Raw genomic sequence first — 16,917 nt, forward strand, 5'->3', positions numbered from 1 at the left:
TTGTCCATGCAGTGACACAAACAGTGACATGAATACAGCATCTAATCAACATGTATTTATATATTTTTATGTAAATGTATGCATTTAAACCATGCAGCCCTAAATGCACACATCAGTTTATTGATGGACATACACTTGTTGATGCTGATGGTGAGGAATCACAACTGAAACATCTCATAATGTACATCAAACTTAGTAGTGTATTACTAAGAAATGTCCTGCTCGCCCTTGCAATCAAGGTTTAGGTTGAATAACTAGTTCTTCCAATGTTTCATCATCAGACTCGTGCTCGGATTGATAAGGTTAAATCGACATCATCGCTACTGTGTTTAAAGTGTGTACAATCACTGAGCTTTAGGAAGCCTCCAGAGCTGAAGTTGAGTTATGGTAATGGTCAATCTGCCATCTGACCAATCAGAGCAGAGTAGGCTCACGGAAAGGAGGGATGTAGAGAGACTGATACATCCAATGAGTCGTTTGAGAATCATAGCACAATGTGGAGATGTGCAACGTACATTATGAGAAAATGAACGTGTTTTTTGACCTTTGATGCATGTAAACCTCCCAAATACCAAATGTATTTTCAAGTTAGGCAGAATAAATCACAAACAAAAGTTCACAGACATTCAGTCCCCTCTCTTTTAATGTGTCCCTTTAGTAGGACTGATAAGGAGCATTAGAACATAATCCATCACTTGCCCAATATGCTTGGTTGCCATTTGACCCCTTTACTTTGAGTTTTTACAGTGTGTATTTTACTGAGTGTGCTTTGCCATTGTGCTGGCAGCCAGAGGACTGTTTTACAGCCTCTTCTGGATGAATGAGCTGCATGTTTTTTTCCAGGTACTCAACAAAGACTCTGTCTTACAGTTACAGACGATGATGCATCTGTGATACTGAATGAGGAACTGAACTGGAATCTTATGCTTGCAATCTTATCCTCTGACATAAAGGACACTGAGTCTGTGTATGTTTATATGCGAGGCAGAGGGCAAAAGGTGACCTAGTTTAGTTTAATTTCATGCAGCTGCTAATCAAAAACGAGTTCTCAACAACAGAGAGAGAGAGAGCGAGCGAGCGAGCGAGAGAGAGAGAGAGAGAGAGAGAGAGAGAGAGAGAGAGAGAGAGAGAGAGAGAGAGAGAGAGAGAGAGAGAGAGAGAGAGAGAGAGAGAGAGAGAGAGAGAGAGAGAGAGAGAGAGAGAGAGAGAGAGAGAGAGAGAGAGAGAGGAGGGGCAAAACAACTGAGAAAAGAGGAAGTAAAGGTGGGGAGGAGGGCACAGCGGAGGTATATGAGGAGAAAAATTACACATAAAGAAAAAGGAGAAAAGCTGAAGGAAAATAAAGTGTGATGGAAACAGTGTGAGTCAGGAGGTGAATGCAGTTCATGTGAGCTGCAGGAGACAGGATCATGGGAGAAATGAGTGATGAAGGTGGAGAAAATTAGATTCCACTGAATGAAACAGGAAACCAGAAAAACATTTGCTTTGGTGCTTAATGAACTTATGAAGAAATGCGTTCTCTGCTGCTCTCCTCTTACAGCACTCGTCAAGATAAATGGAAGAGGAGCATCATGTAAAATAAAGAGTTATTAACCAAAATAAAACATGGAAATAGTAGAGGCGGCAGAGAAGCTGAAAGCAACAAAAATAATGCAAAACATTAAAGGGGTGATGAATTGAGAAATCAAATTTCCCTTGAGATTTTCCCTTGAGTCTTTTGATACATAAAAGTTCATGGTAATATAAAAATGTCCTGTAAGTTTCAGAGATGAAAACATCCTTGTTAGTCAAAGAAATGTTTTTATAGACACCAGGCCCAGAAAACGATCGTGTGCATATCTTTACGTCATCGACTGATGAAACACCGCCTCTACAGAATAATAAGCATGTGTAGTTCAGTAGCCCCGCCCACCGACTCATGGAGCTGTTCGGATTGCACTAGCCAGCAGCAATAAACATTACGAAGAAGATAGCAAGATATTGCGCTATTCCTGGCTGCGGAAGAACAGTCGCTGCATAAGCTTCTTTTGGATCCTAATATTAGAAATGTGTGGTTGTTCCAGCTCACGTGGGGAAGACATGTTCACTTCATTTCACTGCAGAATCGTAAAATTAAATTTACATAAAATTTCTGTTTTAACCAATGAATCAGGATGTTTCTGGTTTTATTCTGTAGAAACACTTTACTCTTAGCAGTGTGAACAAGTGTCACAGCAGCCGCTGAGTGAACGCACAGAGTAACGTCATAACATCAATTTAAACACACCCAGATGTATCTTATATGATAAACAGAGCTTCTTTACATCACGCTCATGCCTGGAAAAGCAGATGTGGTGCCGGCGACTGTGGCTTTCTAAAAGTCCCGCTGCTCGCGAGCTGTGTGTTGCGATACAATCACTCCAGCAGCCTTGCTCAGCTCCTCAAAATTCGGTCCTGCTTTCCTTCTTCATAATACAGTAACGTTAATAATCATGAACTTGATTTCTACCCGAGTCCTATCCCAATCCTTTTCCACCGGCTGTGAGGTGAAAACCACATGTCCCAAGATTCTGCTCAAACTTGGCATCATCAAACTACGCCTTTGTCTTGAAAAGTTACATAGTGCACCTTTAATAAAGTCAAGACATTTCCTGTAAATAAGTCTTAATATTATCCATAACTATGGATAATATTTTTAATGAAACACTTGGATGGGTTTTATGGATGTTTTGATATTTTAAAGGAAATCAAGACAAAGCCACTGATTAAGAAGGTGCTTTTTTATTAAAAGCTTTTTACCAACTCAAAGAGCATCATTAACTCCAAAACTTAAGTCAACGTCATTAAAATAGACTTTGAAGTGGCCTTGATCCTTGTACCAAATCTTTCATTTTAAGATAAAACAATGCAATTATTACAACATTCAACCCTTTGATTAAGACAAGAGGGAGCAATAACTTTCCTGACACACCAAACTTAAAAAAAACAGCCTTCATGGTGATTCACATTAGCTATAATGTTTACTGATATGCCTTGCTTATCACTCATTCAAACCCAGCAGTACTGAAAAGCCTGTCAGATATAGACTTTTTTCTCACGGAGTGCTCATCTGAGCTGAAGAACGGGACCGAACTGATCTAGAGGGAACAAACACGGCAACTCCAGCTGGGCCGTCTCGCAGTGATGTCAGTAGCCATGGCAGTTATCGTTACAATCTATGCAAATGGAGCCGCACATGTGGCGCCTGCGAACACAAACCGCATTGTGTGCATGGTTCAGAGCAGCACGACACCTGTGTAAAAGAGTGTTTGTGTTAATACGTGCCTATGCGGTCAAATCGTTTTTTTAATTAATGATTAGACAAAGTGTACACTAGGGCCAGTGTTAGTGATAATCGTGCCAGTTGATATAAAGCAACACAGCTTCTGACCAGACAGCCACTGGAGAAGCCTTAAGTAAATGATAGCTGAGAAATAGTTCTGCAGTTTCCTCCTCTGAGATTTACTTCTACATATGATCTGACCTGGATGACCCTGACCAGGGGAGTGCGGCGAAAACTATATACCTCTCTCTCTGTTTACTCTCTCTCTGTTTACTCTGTTTGTTTAACCGAGCTGTATTTGCTTTGAACTCTTTGTACATGGACTGTTACAGAGGAGAGAAAAATTATACATGTGATTTTCTTAATATCTTAACTGTTCCAGACAGCAATGAGATTAGATAAGAGAGCACGGGAAGTATTACTTCTCTGAAAAAAGTTATTATTGTTAATTAAAATGATTTAAAGCGTTATTTCGTGCATTCTGACTTATTTACACCATTTAAGAGTTGGATTCTCATGCTAAACATAGCCAAAATGTTAAAAAAAATAAAAAAATATAAATCCACTTCTCCCAGATGAGCGCGTGTGTACATCGACGAGAGCGAGAGCAAGAGCACATCCATCAACGAGCTTCGTTTGGTAAGGGTAGCGCTGTGATTTATGTTTTAGACCACAAACTCAACAACATCACTAAAGAAGAGTGTTTTTAATTGTGAGGGAAAGATAACCTTGTTCATCTTCCCAAAGAACCCAAAGTTAAGGAAACAGTGGATGCAGTTTGTTTTCCCGGAGTTCTGCAAGTGTGTTTGTTTGTTGCCGGTCATAAGTCGAAACCGCAGGCTGTGAGTGAAACTGAAACAATCGGTGCGTAAGTATATATAATGTGACCAACACAAACGTATAGTGAATTGAAAGTTATCCACGCATAATACCACAATGTTTTGTGTGCGTGCGTGCATGTGCAAGAGCTTGGCTGTTTTCTAAAAGAATCGGCACAGCGTATCTGTCTATTATAAGACTAAAGACTCTTCTGAGATAATACTATATCTCAGTATTAATACTATAATACTACTATCAAGATTAGAATGAGACCGGCAGAAACTGTTTGTGTTATGTACCCTTTAAAGTAAATGAAAATGAGAAATGTAGCCTTGGCAGCTAAAATAAAAAGCACTACAATTACTAAAAAAAAAAAAAAAAAAAAATTATTATTTTTTTTTTTTTTTTTTAAATTAAACCTTAATAGTAATATATAGAAAAATGATTACAAAACATTTTAATAAAAAAATAAAAAAAATAAAAGTTAATTCTAAATATTAATACAAATTACAATAGTATAAAAAACAAAAACTAATTTACACCAAAGTATGTGATTAAAAGTGTCATTCGTTTCTCATCATAAGACCAAAAATTCCATACCTTGACTGTACAATATATCAACAATTGGCTCATATCTGTTATGTAATTTATCCATCAGAAACAGTTGAGATAGTTTAATGGCACATAATTGAGAAATCTGTCAAGTGTCCTGAGCCATGAATGAGCTATATTGCTTTGGGGCAAATGAGGAGGGAAGCTGGGAAGTTGCAAATGAGAACATCCTCAACTGAGCCACAAAAAATGGTCCTTTACTATATACTGACCCAATTACAACACACTCTGGGACGACAATAAATGTATGAAGTGTACATACAAAGACCTACATAGCCATAAACGCAGGTCAACTAGAGCACGCCGGCCAATAACAACACCAGAGCCAGATCTGAAATCACAGGTCAAAGTAGTGGGTTGGAAAAAGAAAAGTTCACCCACCGCTCCTTTTCCCTCTCTTTCTCCTTCTGCCGCCTGGACTTGTGCAGTAGTCCGATCAGAATGACAGCAGCTCGAATGCCGGCTTTTTTGGAGTTCACTCTGGCTTCAGGATCCGACATGCTGTCCGGCCAACACTCCGCAACACACTTTGGACCAGGACTGCCCCGTGCTATTGTGGTATGACCAAGCTCTCTGCCTCTGGCTGAGGGACTGAGAATATACATCTCCGTCTACCTCTCTCATTCTCATGCTCGCTCTCTCTCTCTCTCTCTTTTCTCCTCTCACTCGCTCCTACACCAGTTCTCATTGCCTGCCCCTGTCTGGATCTGATAGGCAGAATAGAACGCAGGCCCCGCCTCCTTCTCACCAGCCCCTCCCTCTCAATCCCTCTCTCTCTTTCCACTTATTTTCCATCTGCTGTGTTCCTGGACTGCTCGCCTTTCTCTTGCCAGACCTTTCCGCACTCGTTCAGTCAAAAAAATAAAAAAAATCTGTCCTCTCCTGCCCTCTTCATGCAACTACCAAACACAGTCAGACTTAATTGTATCTTGGATCTTTCTGAATCTCAATGTGACCTTTTGTTCAGTATTGAAAGAGTTTCTATTACGCTATCACACATCCTTGACCCCTTTTCCTATGTTCTATGGCATTTCTTATCATTACAAAAAAAGGCTTTCAGAACATTCAGGTACAATGTATATTCAGGTATATTAGTGAACTTCCTCCAATACCAAAGTAAGAATTTCCATTACATTCCAGTATTTTGTGTCTGCATGTTTGCGTGATCCACGGTCCGACTAAAGGTGCGTGTTGCGGTTTGCTCCCTCCAGCATCTTGTCTGACCTGTTCTTCGTTTTTCTCTCCTGTCTCTGTTTGTCTTTCATCTTCTCTTTCTGTTTGCCTTTTCCCACTGCAGGAAGTTACTCCCTCTTCTGCTGTCTGCCTAGTGTGCAGGGTCGGACTCTTTTCATGCATATCTCGCTCATTGACGGATTAATGCATGGGCCTGCTGAGCAATTGCCCCAAGGAGGTCTCTAATACCTGGAGAAGGCTATCCGTTAGCATTTCCATTCATCTCAGTGGCAGTAGCTCAGCAGGTGCAGGAACCCCTAGAGGTTCTGTTTTGACATTTTTTTGAGCTCTTGGCACTTCATGGCACCACAAATAAAATATATTATTATTAAGATAATACAAATAATTGTATAAATTGGGATGATGGTTAGTCATTAACACCCAACATCAACACTGGTTGCCAAAAGCTTGTAGTCAGATGAACTCTTTGTGTCTAATAATGGACATAACCCACCCAGGTTTGTTGTTCTGTTTACAAAAGATTAACTGCCCATGTCTACAAAAACAGATGGTTCTCTGACAACTAAAATGAAAGTTAAAATGAAAACAGTGGCCAGCTGGTCCTCTCTTAATCAATAAGGATTAAAGTCGACATCAAATCAAAATTGACTTTCCTATTACTTACTTTAATGCATTTCTTGTCTTGGTCACACACTGTTCAAATAAAAACATTTACATTAATAATCTTTCATTATAGAACTGCTATGCCTGTAAAACAACTTTACTTATCGACTGACGTCACCAAACACTGTTATTTTTCAATTCAGTTCCTTCAACACAGGGCTAAATTCTTCTTTCAAAAATATCTTCCTAACCACAAACTTTTGACGTATGTTCAATAACTTAAGTAAACTGGGTTGTTAAAATTAAGATGTGTCCCTTAACATATATTGAAAAGACTTATGCTGAACTTCAAAGCTTACCAGCTAAAATATGAAGCATATATTGCTTTGTTATATGTAGTATGATACTGCTCTCTCATAATTGCAAAAAAAAGAAAGAAAAATGTTAATGAAAAATTCAGCTAAGAATAAGACAAAAACAAGCAAGCAGCTGCAACAACAAGTGCTTCAAAAAGCCCATGTACCCCTTCCCCAGACTCAGGCTCTGCCATGGTAACGTTGCTTCAGATTCTCCAAATCTGCCACCAGGATCCTCATCCCCACGGCAACCCTGAGCTTCCTCTGGGGAAGGGGCAGGTTGACAAGCAAACCGAGTCATGTGATCAATGGGAGAGATGTGGTATCTTGTATCTGAGGAGAGGTACTGCGAAACGAATGTGTGAGGTGTCTAGTAGGGAAGGTGAATCTTTTCCTCTCGGCTGAGCTGTTAAAAGAGTTCGGTGGAGAGCGAGAGATTCAGAATGGACACAAAGTGAGCCGCCTTTCAACAAAAATCCATGAAGCTCCAGGCTGAACCCCTCAGAGAGACACAAACACAAATGCATGAGCAAACACATCCCCCTCTTCCACTCCCTCATCTCCTTACACACATAAACATGACTCCCACTGTCCCTCAGCATATCACACACACACACATATAGTGTAAATACCCTATAGGAAATCACAAATTCTTCCCTTCCAAACATCTGTACAGTAGCTCACAGCAACCATCCCTCACACGTTTCACTGCACTTCACATGACATCCCAGTGGTCTTCTTCCTTCATGTGCAAAAACACACTTTGGCCACTCACAAGGGGATGTATGGCCCCAGAAACATCTACAGTGACAAAAGAATGGTGGCACGTTACATCAAATAACCTGCAACAGAGCAATGATCATCTGAAAACTCGACACCTGTGATGACACACACGCATGCTAACATGAAGCTCAAACACGAAATCAAACCCTGGAACTCAGTAGAAAGCTTCACTGTTTCTGAAATAAAAGCTTCGGTTCTGCTGAGGTGAGAAAACTCAAAGTAAAATCGAACTTGTCAATTACATGGCTATATCATATAACATATTTCTATTGTTTGCTAAAAGCAATGTTAATTAACTTTTTTCTAGACGTGACAAAACTTATCTGTTCCGCTGAAGTAAACAAGATAATGTAGGCGGAGAAAAACAAAGGTACAATTAGGCTAATTAGACAATAAAATCTGAGCATAAAGAATGTTAGAAAGAATTACCTTATCCTAAATAATATTAGCCAATAATGCATAAACAATATTAGCCAATAATGTCCTAGCATAATTAACATTAGCTAATAATAGGCTATTGTAGCATAAATAACTTTAACCAATATTTTAGCTTTATTAGTCAATATCCCACAGCATACATACTGTATATATGTGTATATATATATATATATATATATATATATATATATATATATATATATATATATATATATATATATATATATATATATATATATAACATTTGACAATAATTTCCTAGCATAAACAATATTAGCCAATAATACAAACCCGATTCCAAAAAAGCTGGGACACTGTACAATTTGTGAATCAATACAGAATGCAATGATGTGAAGTTTCAAATTTCATGGCATCAACACATCTCCAAAAAGTTGGGACATGGCCATGTTTACCACTGTGTGGCATCCCCTCTTCTTTTTATAACAGTCTGTAAACATCTGGGGACTGACGAGACAAGTTGCTTTTAGTTTGCTCAACTGTCTAAGGTCTTCTTTGATTCATCTTCTTCTTTATGATGGGCCAAATGTTTTCTTTGGGTGAAAGATCTGGACTGTAGGCTGGCCATTTCAGTACCCGGATCCTTCTTCAACACAGCCATGATGTTGTAATTGATGCAGTATGGGGTCTGACATTGTCATGGGGGAAAATGCAAAGTCTTCCCTGAAAGAGACGACGTCTGGATGGGAGCATATGTTGTTCTAGAACTTGGATATACCTTTCAGCATTGATCGTGCCTTTCCAGATGTGTAAGCTACCCATGCCACACGCACTTATGCAACCCAGTACCATCAGAGATGCAGGCTTCTAAACTGAGCGCTTATACCAACTTGGGTTGTCCTTGTCCTCTTTAGTCCGCATGACATGGCTTCCCAGGTTTCCACAAAGAACTTCAAATTTTGATTCGTCTGACCACAGAACTTTTCCACTTTGCTACAGTCCATTTTAAATAAGCCTTGGCCCAGAGAAAACGCCTGCACTTCTGGATCATGTTTAGATATGGCTTCTTTTTAGACCTATAGAGTTTTAGCCGGCAATGGTGAATGGCACGGTGGGTTGTGTTCACAGACAATGTTTTCTGGAAGTATTCCTGAGCCCATGTTGAGATGTCCATTACAGTAGCAGTCCTGTATGTGATGCAGTGCCGTCTAAGGGCCCGAAGGTCACAGACATCCAGTATGTTTTCCAGCCTTGACCCTTACGCACAGAGATTGTTCCCGATTCTCTGACTCTTTGGATGATATCATGCACTGTAGACGATGATAACTTGCCAATTTACCAATTTACTGTTCCTAATATGTACATTTAACTTTTCCGGCCTCTTATTGCTACCTGTCCCAACTTTTTGGGAATGTGTAGCTCTCATGAAATCCCAAATGAGCCAATATTTGGCATGGCATTTCAAAATGTCTCACTTTCAACATTTGATATGTTACCGATATTCTATTGGAAATAAAATATACTTTTTTTAAATTCACAATTTGTACAATGCCAACTTTTTTGTAATCTGATTTGTATCCTAGCATACATAATTATCCAATATCTTAGCATTCATGATATGTCAATCGTCGCATAAATAACATTAGTCAATATCTAAGCACAAATAATGATATCCAATAATATCCTCCTAGCACACAATGTTTTGCATACACATTATTTCCCACTCAACATTGTTTCATTCAGAATTATTATTACTATTTTATGGTTTAAAACCCTGTTTTAAAAAGAAAGTGAAGGTGACTAACACTGAACCAGACTACTGGAACACAAGGTTTTAAGTTTTCCATCAATCCAGTTTCTGTCTCAAGCTCACACACACTAAATTTATCAAAACGAGAGTACAGTAGATAGGTCTATTAGCCAGACAAGATAGAAATGCATTGACGTTGTATGAAGAATGAGACAAGAAAAGACAAGGTGACTGAGAGAGCAGCTGAGTATAAATCCAAGCCAAACACTGCAGACAGAAATAGCCGAGCACCGCACAGGAGAAACATGTGGCCCTGGAGCCAAGCCCAGTCAAGCCAGAGCTCCTTAATGAGCACAACTCTATATCAGTGTGTGTTTATACACTTTCACACTAACACACAGGCTCTCATACAAAAAGATAGGGTCATTCACAATCTCTGAAACACACACACACTGGCAGCCGCTTACACACACACCTACTCATGGACCATCTTACTGATATAATTAGCTTGATGGGAACAAAAGCATCTGTGTGACAATGATGCAGAGTTAGAGCCTACCAAATTCAATAAATAAAAAAAAGCTGAAACTAAATGCTTACAGGTATTGGGACAGGTAAGAGTGATCGGGTAATTGGATAGTACTGAGAACTCTTTTACCATGGTGTCTTTTAATGGGTCATCTCAGCCTTATGTTGGTCCAGGGAGACAACACTTTCACAGACTACATAGTCAATTGCTTTGGAAAGGACCAATTAGCCCTGTTAAATACCAAATAAGCAATATTTAAACTGGAAGACATAATAAAGTGAAAATAATGTTGAATTCTGTTTGTCAGTGCTAAACGCAAGTAAAGGGAAATAGTCAGCTGCTCATTATCGCAAAATAAACTTGGGCAGGTTGGCAGGTTTATTTTTATGATAATGCCCAGCTGACTGTACAATATCCAGATTATTTCATGGTTACGTACTAAATAAATACTAAATGCTAAGTAAATGGACATGAAATATTGATTTAAAGATGAAAGCATCTGTGGCAGTGTTGTTATCGTTAACTAATAAACTATTACAATTAATTTTCATTAATTGAAATAAAGTTTAAATAATTAAAAAAAAAAATATATATATATATATACATATATATATATATATATATATATACATATATATATATATATATATATATATATATATACATATATATATATATATATATATATATACATATATATATATATATATATATATATATATATATATATATATATATATATATATATATATATATATATATATATATATATATATACTTTAAAAAAAAACTTGAATATAAATTAGAAATGCTGTCTAGGAAAGTAACCAACCCAGTTATTCACTGAAAATTTGTGCCTAAAGCGACATTTCTGCAAAATTATATTCCGTTAATATTACATTAACAACAATTTAAAGTGAAAGGTCCAGTGGATGGTGCTAATTTTACACAAAACACACACACACACACACACACACATATATACATATATATATATATATATATATATATATATATATATATATATATATATATATATATACACAGTATAATAGGTGTAGTTTATATTATGGCAGTTCCGAAATTAAATGCCTGGTGAAAAGCATTAAAATGTTAAAGGGTTAGTTCACCCAAAAATAAGATTTCTGTCATTAATTCATCACCCTCATGTCGTTCCAAATCTGTAAGACCTTCGTTCATCTTCGGAACACAAATTAAGATATTTTTGATGAAATCTGAGATGAAACGGCGAGAATACATTTGTGCGCAAAAAATAAATAAAAAGAATGACTTTATTTAACAATTGTCAGTATCTGACGTGTTCACGTTGTAAACAGTGCAGCACTTCAGGGTTCTATATTATTATTGGCCTGCTCCTGCATCAGCACCACATGCATGTGAACAGTAACAAAAACTGACATGGAAGAGAAAAAAATTGTTGAATAAAGTAGTTATTTTGTGGGGGGTTTTGTGTACAAAAAGTATTATTGTCGCTTCATAACATTAAGGTTGAACCACTGGAGACCCATGGACTATTTTAACAATGTCTTTATTACCTTTCAGGGCCTCAGTCTATGTGTGGATCCGAAAGCTCTCAGATTTCATCAAAAAATATTTTAATTTGTGTTAAACAAAGTTGAACGAAGGTCTTATGGGTTTGGAACAGCATAAGGGGGAGAAATTGATTTTATTTTTGCATGAAAATAACATACCACCTACATTAATACTCTACCCTAATATCCTACCCTAAACCTAAGAAATAATGTTAACAAAAGCAAATGTGAGACGTGAGCGCTCCACGTAACAAATGCACTGCTTTACCAGGTGAGCTACAGAGCAAGTTTACTAGAAAAGCCAAACATATGGAGCTGTTTATGATGCAAATGTCAAAAGTTTAGTTTACATAAATGTCAAAAGTATTAGTTTGCAAATCATGCAGTATGGTAAAAACATTAGTCATAACATAGTTTTGTGCAAGGAACCATGTGAAGATAATTATGTCCTTAAATTAACAGTCTGCCATCATAATCATCATTTGTGTGAAAATAAAGGAATAAAGCTTGTTTAAAATGTACTGCTTCTAGTGTTCATTTCAGCTGGAAACTGAAACCTAAGGAAAGACACTAGCATGTTTCTTAAAGGGCATTTTTTTTTGTTTTTATCAGAGTGAATGTGTTAAACAAGGTGAGGTATGTCATTCTGCCATGATGACAACCCTCCAGTGCAATGCGTTTCCAAGGCCAGGCACTCAATTTACGACGGTGTTTTTTTCAAACATGATTTAGAACCATCCTTTAAATCTTTGTGGATCATGTCACAATGAATGAATGTTTTTTAAGGTAGATTTTAATAATATATACACTACAGAGCATTAGTGTTTTCACTTAATATCTTTGTTAAAGCTGGCTTCTGTAACTTTTTTGGGTTAAAAAGTATCCAAAAAATAATATTTTTTTTTTTGAGCAAGTACATAACCACCCAGTGTCCAAAGTATCTGCTTACCTAAGCACAATTTACAACAGTAAGCTTGTAATAATGTTTTTAATTCCAGGTACTGGTGGATTTCCGCTGGAAATTCAAGCACATCTTTGTGTAATTGCGTCACATCTGCACACATAAATAACTTGTCTTGGCTAGCAGGCTATATTGCGTGTGAGGATGTGGAGGTGGAGATTTATAGCCTTTTCTCCCAGCAATTGATATAATTAAACTTATCAATGTGTTGGCGGATCTAGAAAGGTTTAAATGACAATCACCAGTGACAACTGGAGAGTCAACCATTGTAAAATGCACACGTCTTCAGAGTAGCTATAGAAAAAAAGAGACTTCAACCGTGCCGATGCGAAAACAAGTTTGGTCTTAAATTTAAACAAGACAATAAGCAGATTATTGCTGAAGTGAAAGCATTTCAAAATATGAAAGAATTAAAAAGATATGGAATTTTAAATGTACTGAAAATGAAAAATACAGTACTTAATATTTTTTAGTCCCCATGAGATTTTGTTTAGGCGCTATACCAAAAATAGCCACCGGGTGTCATTTAATTGATTGTTTTTTTTTTTAGGTCCAAATATCACTTCCATCATGAAACAGTCAAATATGGAACCTTGAGACTCAGACCTTTCCAATGATATGTGTTTTGTCAAGATTAGAAAAGATTTTGATTATAAAGTGGGACGGTGATAATTAAGGGGTTATAAGGGCTTTTTAAAGGTGGTGTGAACTTTTTTTCTGCTGGACAGGTAAGACTTTTTAGTAGTTGAAATAAGCGATGTAACAGTAGCACACTTGTTCGCTTAATTCATACAGTTACAGAGTTTTCTTGGTTGTGCCTTTCTCGTTTTGCGATGTAAATTATGGTAAACATAAATTATTTTAAGCTAGCTATGAGAGGGAGCAGTTCACCTCTACTCCACATTAATGTGTTGGCATATGACGATTAGAAATTAGACTGAACAAAAATGGAAACTGAACTACAGGTAGCAATAAAACACATTAAATGTAGTCACGCAACATTAACAATTTGAAAAAGTAAAATTTACACGGTTTGAAGTGAATAAATGATAGTTAGATTAATCATCGCGATTTATTGCAATGCTTTTTCCCCTTGGTTAGAACAAAAGTGGATGTTAGCTACTTACTTGTTCAGATTGGTATTTAAATGTCGGACATACTTTGAAACAGTAGGCTAGAGTCTGTGATTTCAAATGACACACCGGCACAGTGACTGACAGCCATACATTCTCCTCAAAACATTGGATTCCTCCGAGCTGTGCCAAGGCACAACTTACATAAAGGTGATCATTCCGTGAATAACAGCAATTGCAGTTTTCGAACAGAGCTTTAAAAGATATTAAAGATTGAAATGCTATTATTAACAGGTAAGGTTAGTTCAAAGTGCAGTGCATTTGGAATTACGTATAACAATGTACAGACAAGTGTGAACAGTAAGGTCCTGACATGTGATCACATTTACTGTTATGACACTTAAAATATCATTTTTTGAAATTAATTTTAATTAATCTTGAGTCTAATATCTCTCTAATGCATCATATATTTTTTGTTGGGTTGCCCTAGAGTACTGTCGACACTGCACTTATGTTATTACTTTGAAGGTTAATAAAGATAAGGTAATTTTCCTCTGTTCTAAGAACAGCGGACATAAAGTTAATATCTGAATGACGGTCTTCTTCGTTCTCTACGGCTTTGCCTCAGTATGCTTTCTTTAATTGTACTTGCTACACCAGTTGACTGTTTGCACAGTCACTTTGGTCCAAAAGTGTAATTGAGAAAATGCAAATGTTATGGAAATTAAAGCTCGACTTGAGCACGACCTTTGCAAATGTCATTGATATCTGGCGCGATAACTTCTACAGAGAAATTTCGAGACAGAATTAGTGTCAAAAAGGTGTCAAAGGCTTCATTTACTAAATCTGTGTAGCTGGTTGCCCATTTTAAGCCTCAATCTACAGTATCAGACATCAAAAACATCTCAAAACAATGCTGCAAACCTATATTAAAAATAATAACTATAACTATGAAAACAAAGAGCACTTTTATTGTTTCTTGATCTCTTAAAAACATTTATAAGAAATTAATTTCATTTGACAGAAGATCTGCAGTCCTACTAGGCTAAGGTACGGTGAGCAACATCCTGAAACTGATCCCTCTTGGCTCATGCTACAACGTCACAAAGATTCAAACCTGAGAAACAAAAAACTCTCATCTGACGTCTATTAGCTTCCAGACAAACCCCCGAGGAGCTGTGTTTTTCCCACACCGCTCTGCACTGAACTCAGGAGCTCAAGAATCTCATTCTCACACCTCATCATTTCATGGCAGTTTCTAACTTCATCTCTGAAATAGAAATCATCACTGTAATTATTAAGACCTCTCTGCTCCGACACAGGGCATCCGGGACACTGGCCGGCAGATCATCTATCATTTGCAAATGTCTGCACCCTGTGGATAGACAATATGACAGGTTGCCTGGAGGTTAACATGACAAATCTTTCACTTATAGAAGTACTGAATGTCTTAGAAGAGATAGATCTGTGACATGGAACTTGGTTAGTGAGTATTATCCTATAAATGAGCATCCAATTGAGGATTATGACAGATATATGAAGGTATGTGGAATTAAGGTAATAGAAACTTTTCTGTTTTTTGTTTTTGTTCACACTTTTTTGACATCTGGATGACCTCTTTCATCATCAAACACTTTAATAGCACTTCAATTTGAATAACACTGTTAAAAGCAAAATGTAGCCGATTTCAAAGGGAAAATCTATCTTAGCCTAGAAATATGGACGTGCCCTAGCGGCAGCAAATCTAATTTGCAGCGAGTGTAGAAACTCTCCATAGACTTGTGAGTCTTTGTGACCAAACTCTGGTCAGGCCAATCACATCGTGTATAGAGTCGGTGGGCGGGCTTCTCTTAATGACGGTCGAGTTGCGGAGGTTCCGCGTGCTTCTTCTAGTAAACACAGAAACTGGCGAACGGCGGTCTTTCGAATCGGCTTTGGCCGCGACTCTGGAAGGCTTGGAGTTAAGCTTTTCTTTGAGAAAAGAACAAAGAACGGCACTGAAGTCATTCGTAAGAAGGGAAGATGTATTTGGAGTTTTGCCGTCTGGATACGGCGAAAGTTTAATCTGTCAACTAGCTCTGCTTCACCTTCTTCGTTGCTCTGGTTGGTTGTAGCGCTATCCAATCGCGTGCAGAGGGAGTTTGAAAGACAACCGTTTATCACGCCTTTCGGATTGAGCTGTCAATGGTGAGTTTCCAGACCAAACATCTTGATGTGGGTCTGGCTTGTCAGGCTAATGTTTCCTGACTCTCAACTTCATTTTCAATTTCAGCACCCTACCATTCAAAATTTGAGTCAGCAAGGATGCTCTAAATTTAATAAGTTGTGACGTAACAACTTTTACAGTTATAAAATATTTGTCTTCCAAATAAATGCTGTTCTTTTAAAGTTTCGATCAATCAAAGAATTCTGAAAAAATGGTCTTTATTCTTGACCAACAAATCAGAATAATTTCTGAAAAAAATTATTTATATTTTAAAAGGAAATAATATTTCACATTATTGCTGTTTTTTACTGTATTTTGATCAAATAAATGCAGCTTTTGTGAGCATAAGCAGGCCTGGATTAAGAATTCAGAGGCCTCTGAGGACAATGTCTTGTAGAAAAAAAACACAGACAACAGTCCTCTCCTCCATTTCATTTGCATTTACTACAACCACTTCTCTTACTCATTTTGAACTATGAAAACTCCCACAGTCCGCTAGATTCAGTGCTGGGTTATTTGAAGACAACGTGGGCTGTTACATGCTTTCCATGCTTGACCAATTATTCTGTTTCGATTGAAAAAATATCAGCATGCTTTTTATTGGTTATACATTGTGTCATTATCTGAAGGCAGTGGCTATTTGCAATAAGTGAAAATAAATAGCATATTTTCTTAGCAATAAATTATATTTACACAAATTGAAAATAGCAATATATTTTATTTACACTATATAGAAGGAGGACATGAAGGTAGTCGGTCTGAGAGAAGAGGATACAGAGGA

The 16,917-nt window shown here is 37.3% G+C and overlaps 1 protein-coding gene across 5 annotated transcripts in view; it reads right to left on the minus strand.

Moving 5' to 3' along the window:
• The window catches only part of rap1gap2a (RAP1 GTPase activating protein 2a), a 98,740-nt gene that overhangs the window by 42,762 nt on the left and 39,061 nt on the right, over nucleotides 1–16,917 (minus strand). Inside the window, exon 1 of one of the 5 annotated variants that reach the window (XM_067450508.1) lies at nucleotides 5,114–5,367. The exons of 3 other annotated variants lie outside the window; for them this stretch is intronic. In XM_067450508.1, the coding sequence (XP_067306609.1) occupies nucleotides 5,114–5,337 (224 nt within the window). In that variant the 5' untranslated portion in view covers nucleotides 5,338–5,367. Of the gene's footprint in view, nucleotides 1–5,113; nucleotides 5,368–16,917 lie in introns of those variants that run through there. One more of the 5 variants, XM_067450510.1, reaches the window with a different exon arrangement.

The sequence above is a fragment of the Pseudorasbora parva genome, chromosome 8, assembly GCF_024679245.1.
Source record: "Pseudorasbora parva isolate DD20220531a chromosome 8, ASM2467924v1, whole genome shotgun sequence".
NCBI lineage: Eukaryota > Metazoa > Chordata > Actinopteri > Cypriniformes > Gobionidae > Pseudorasbora > Pseudorasbora parva.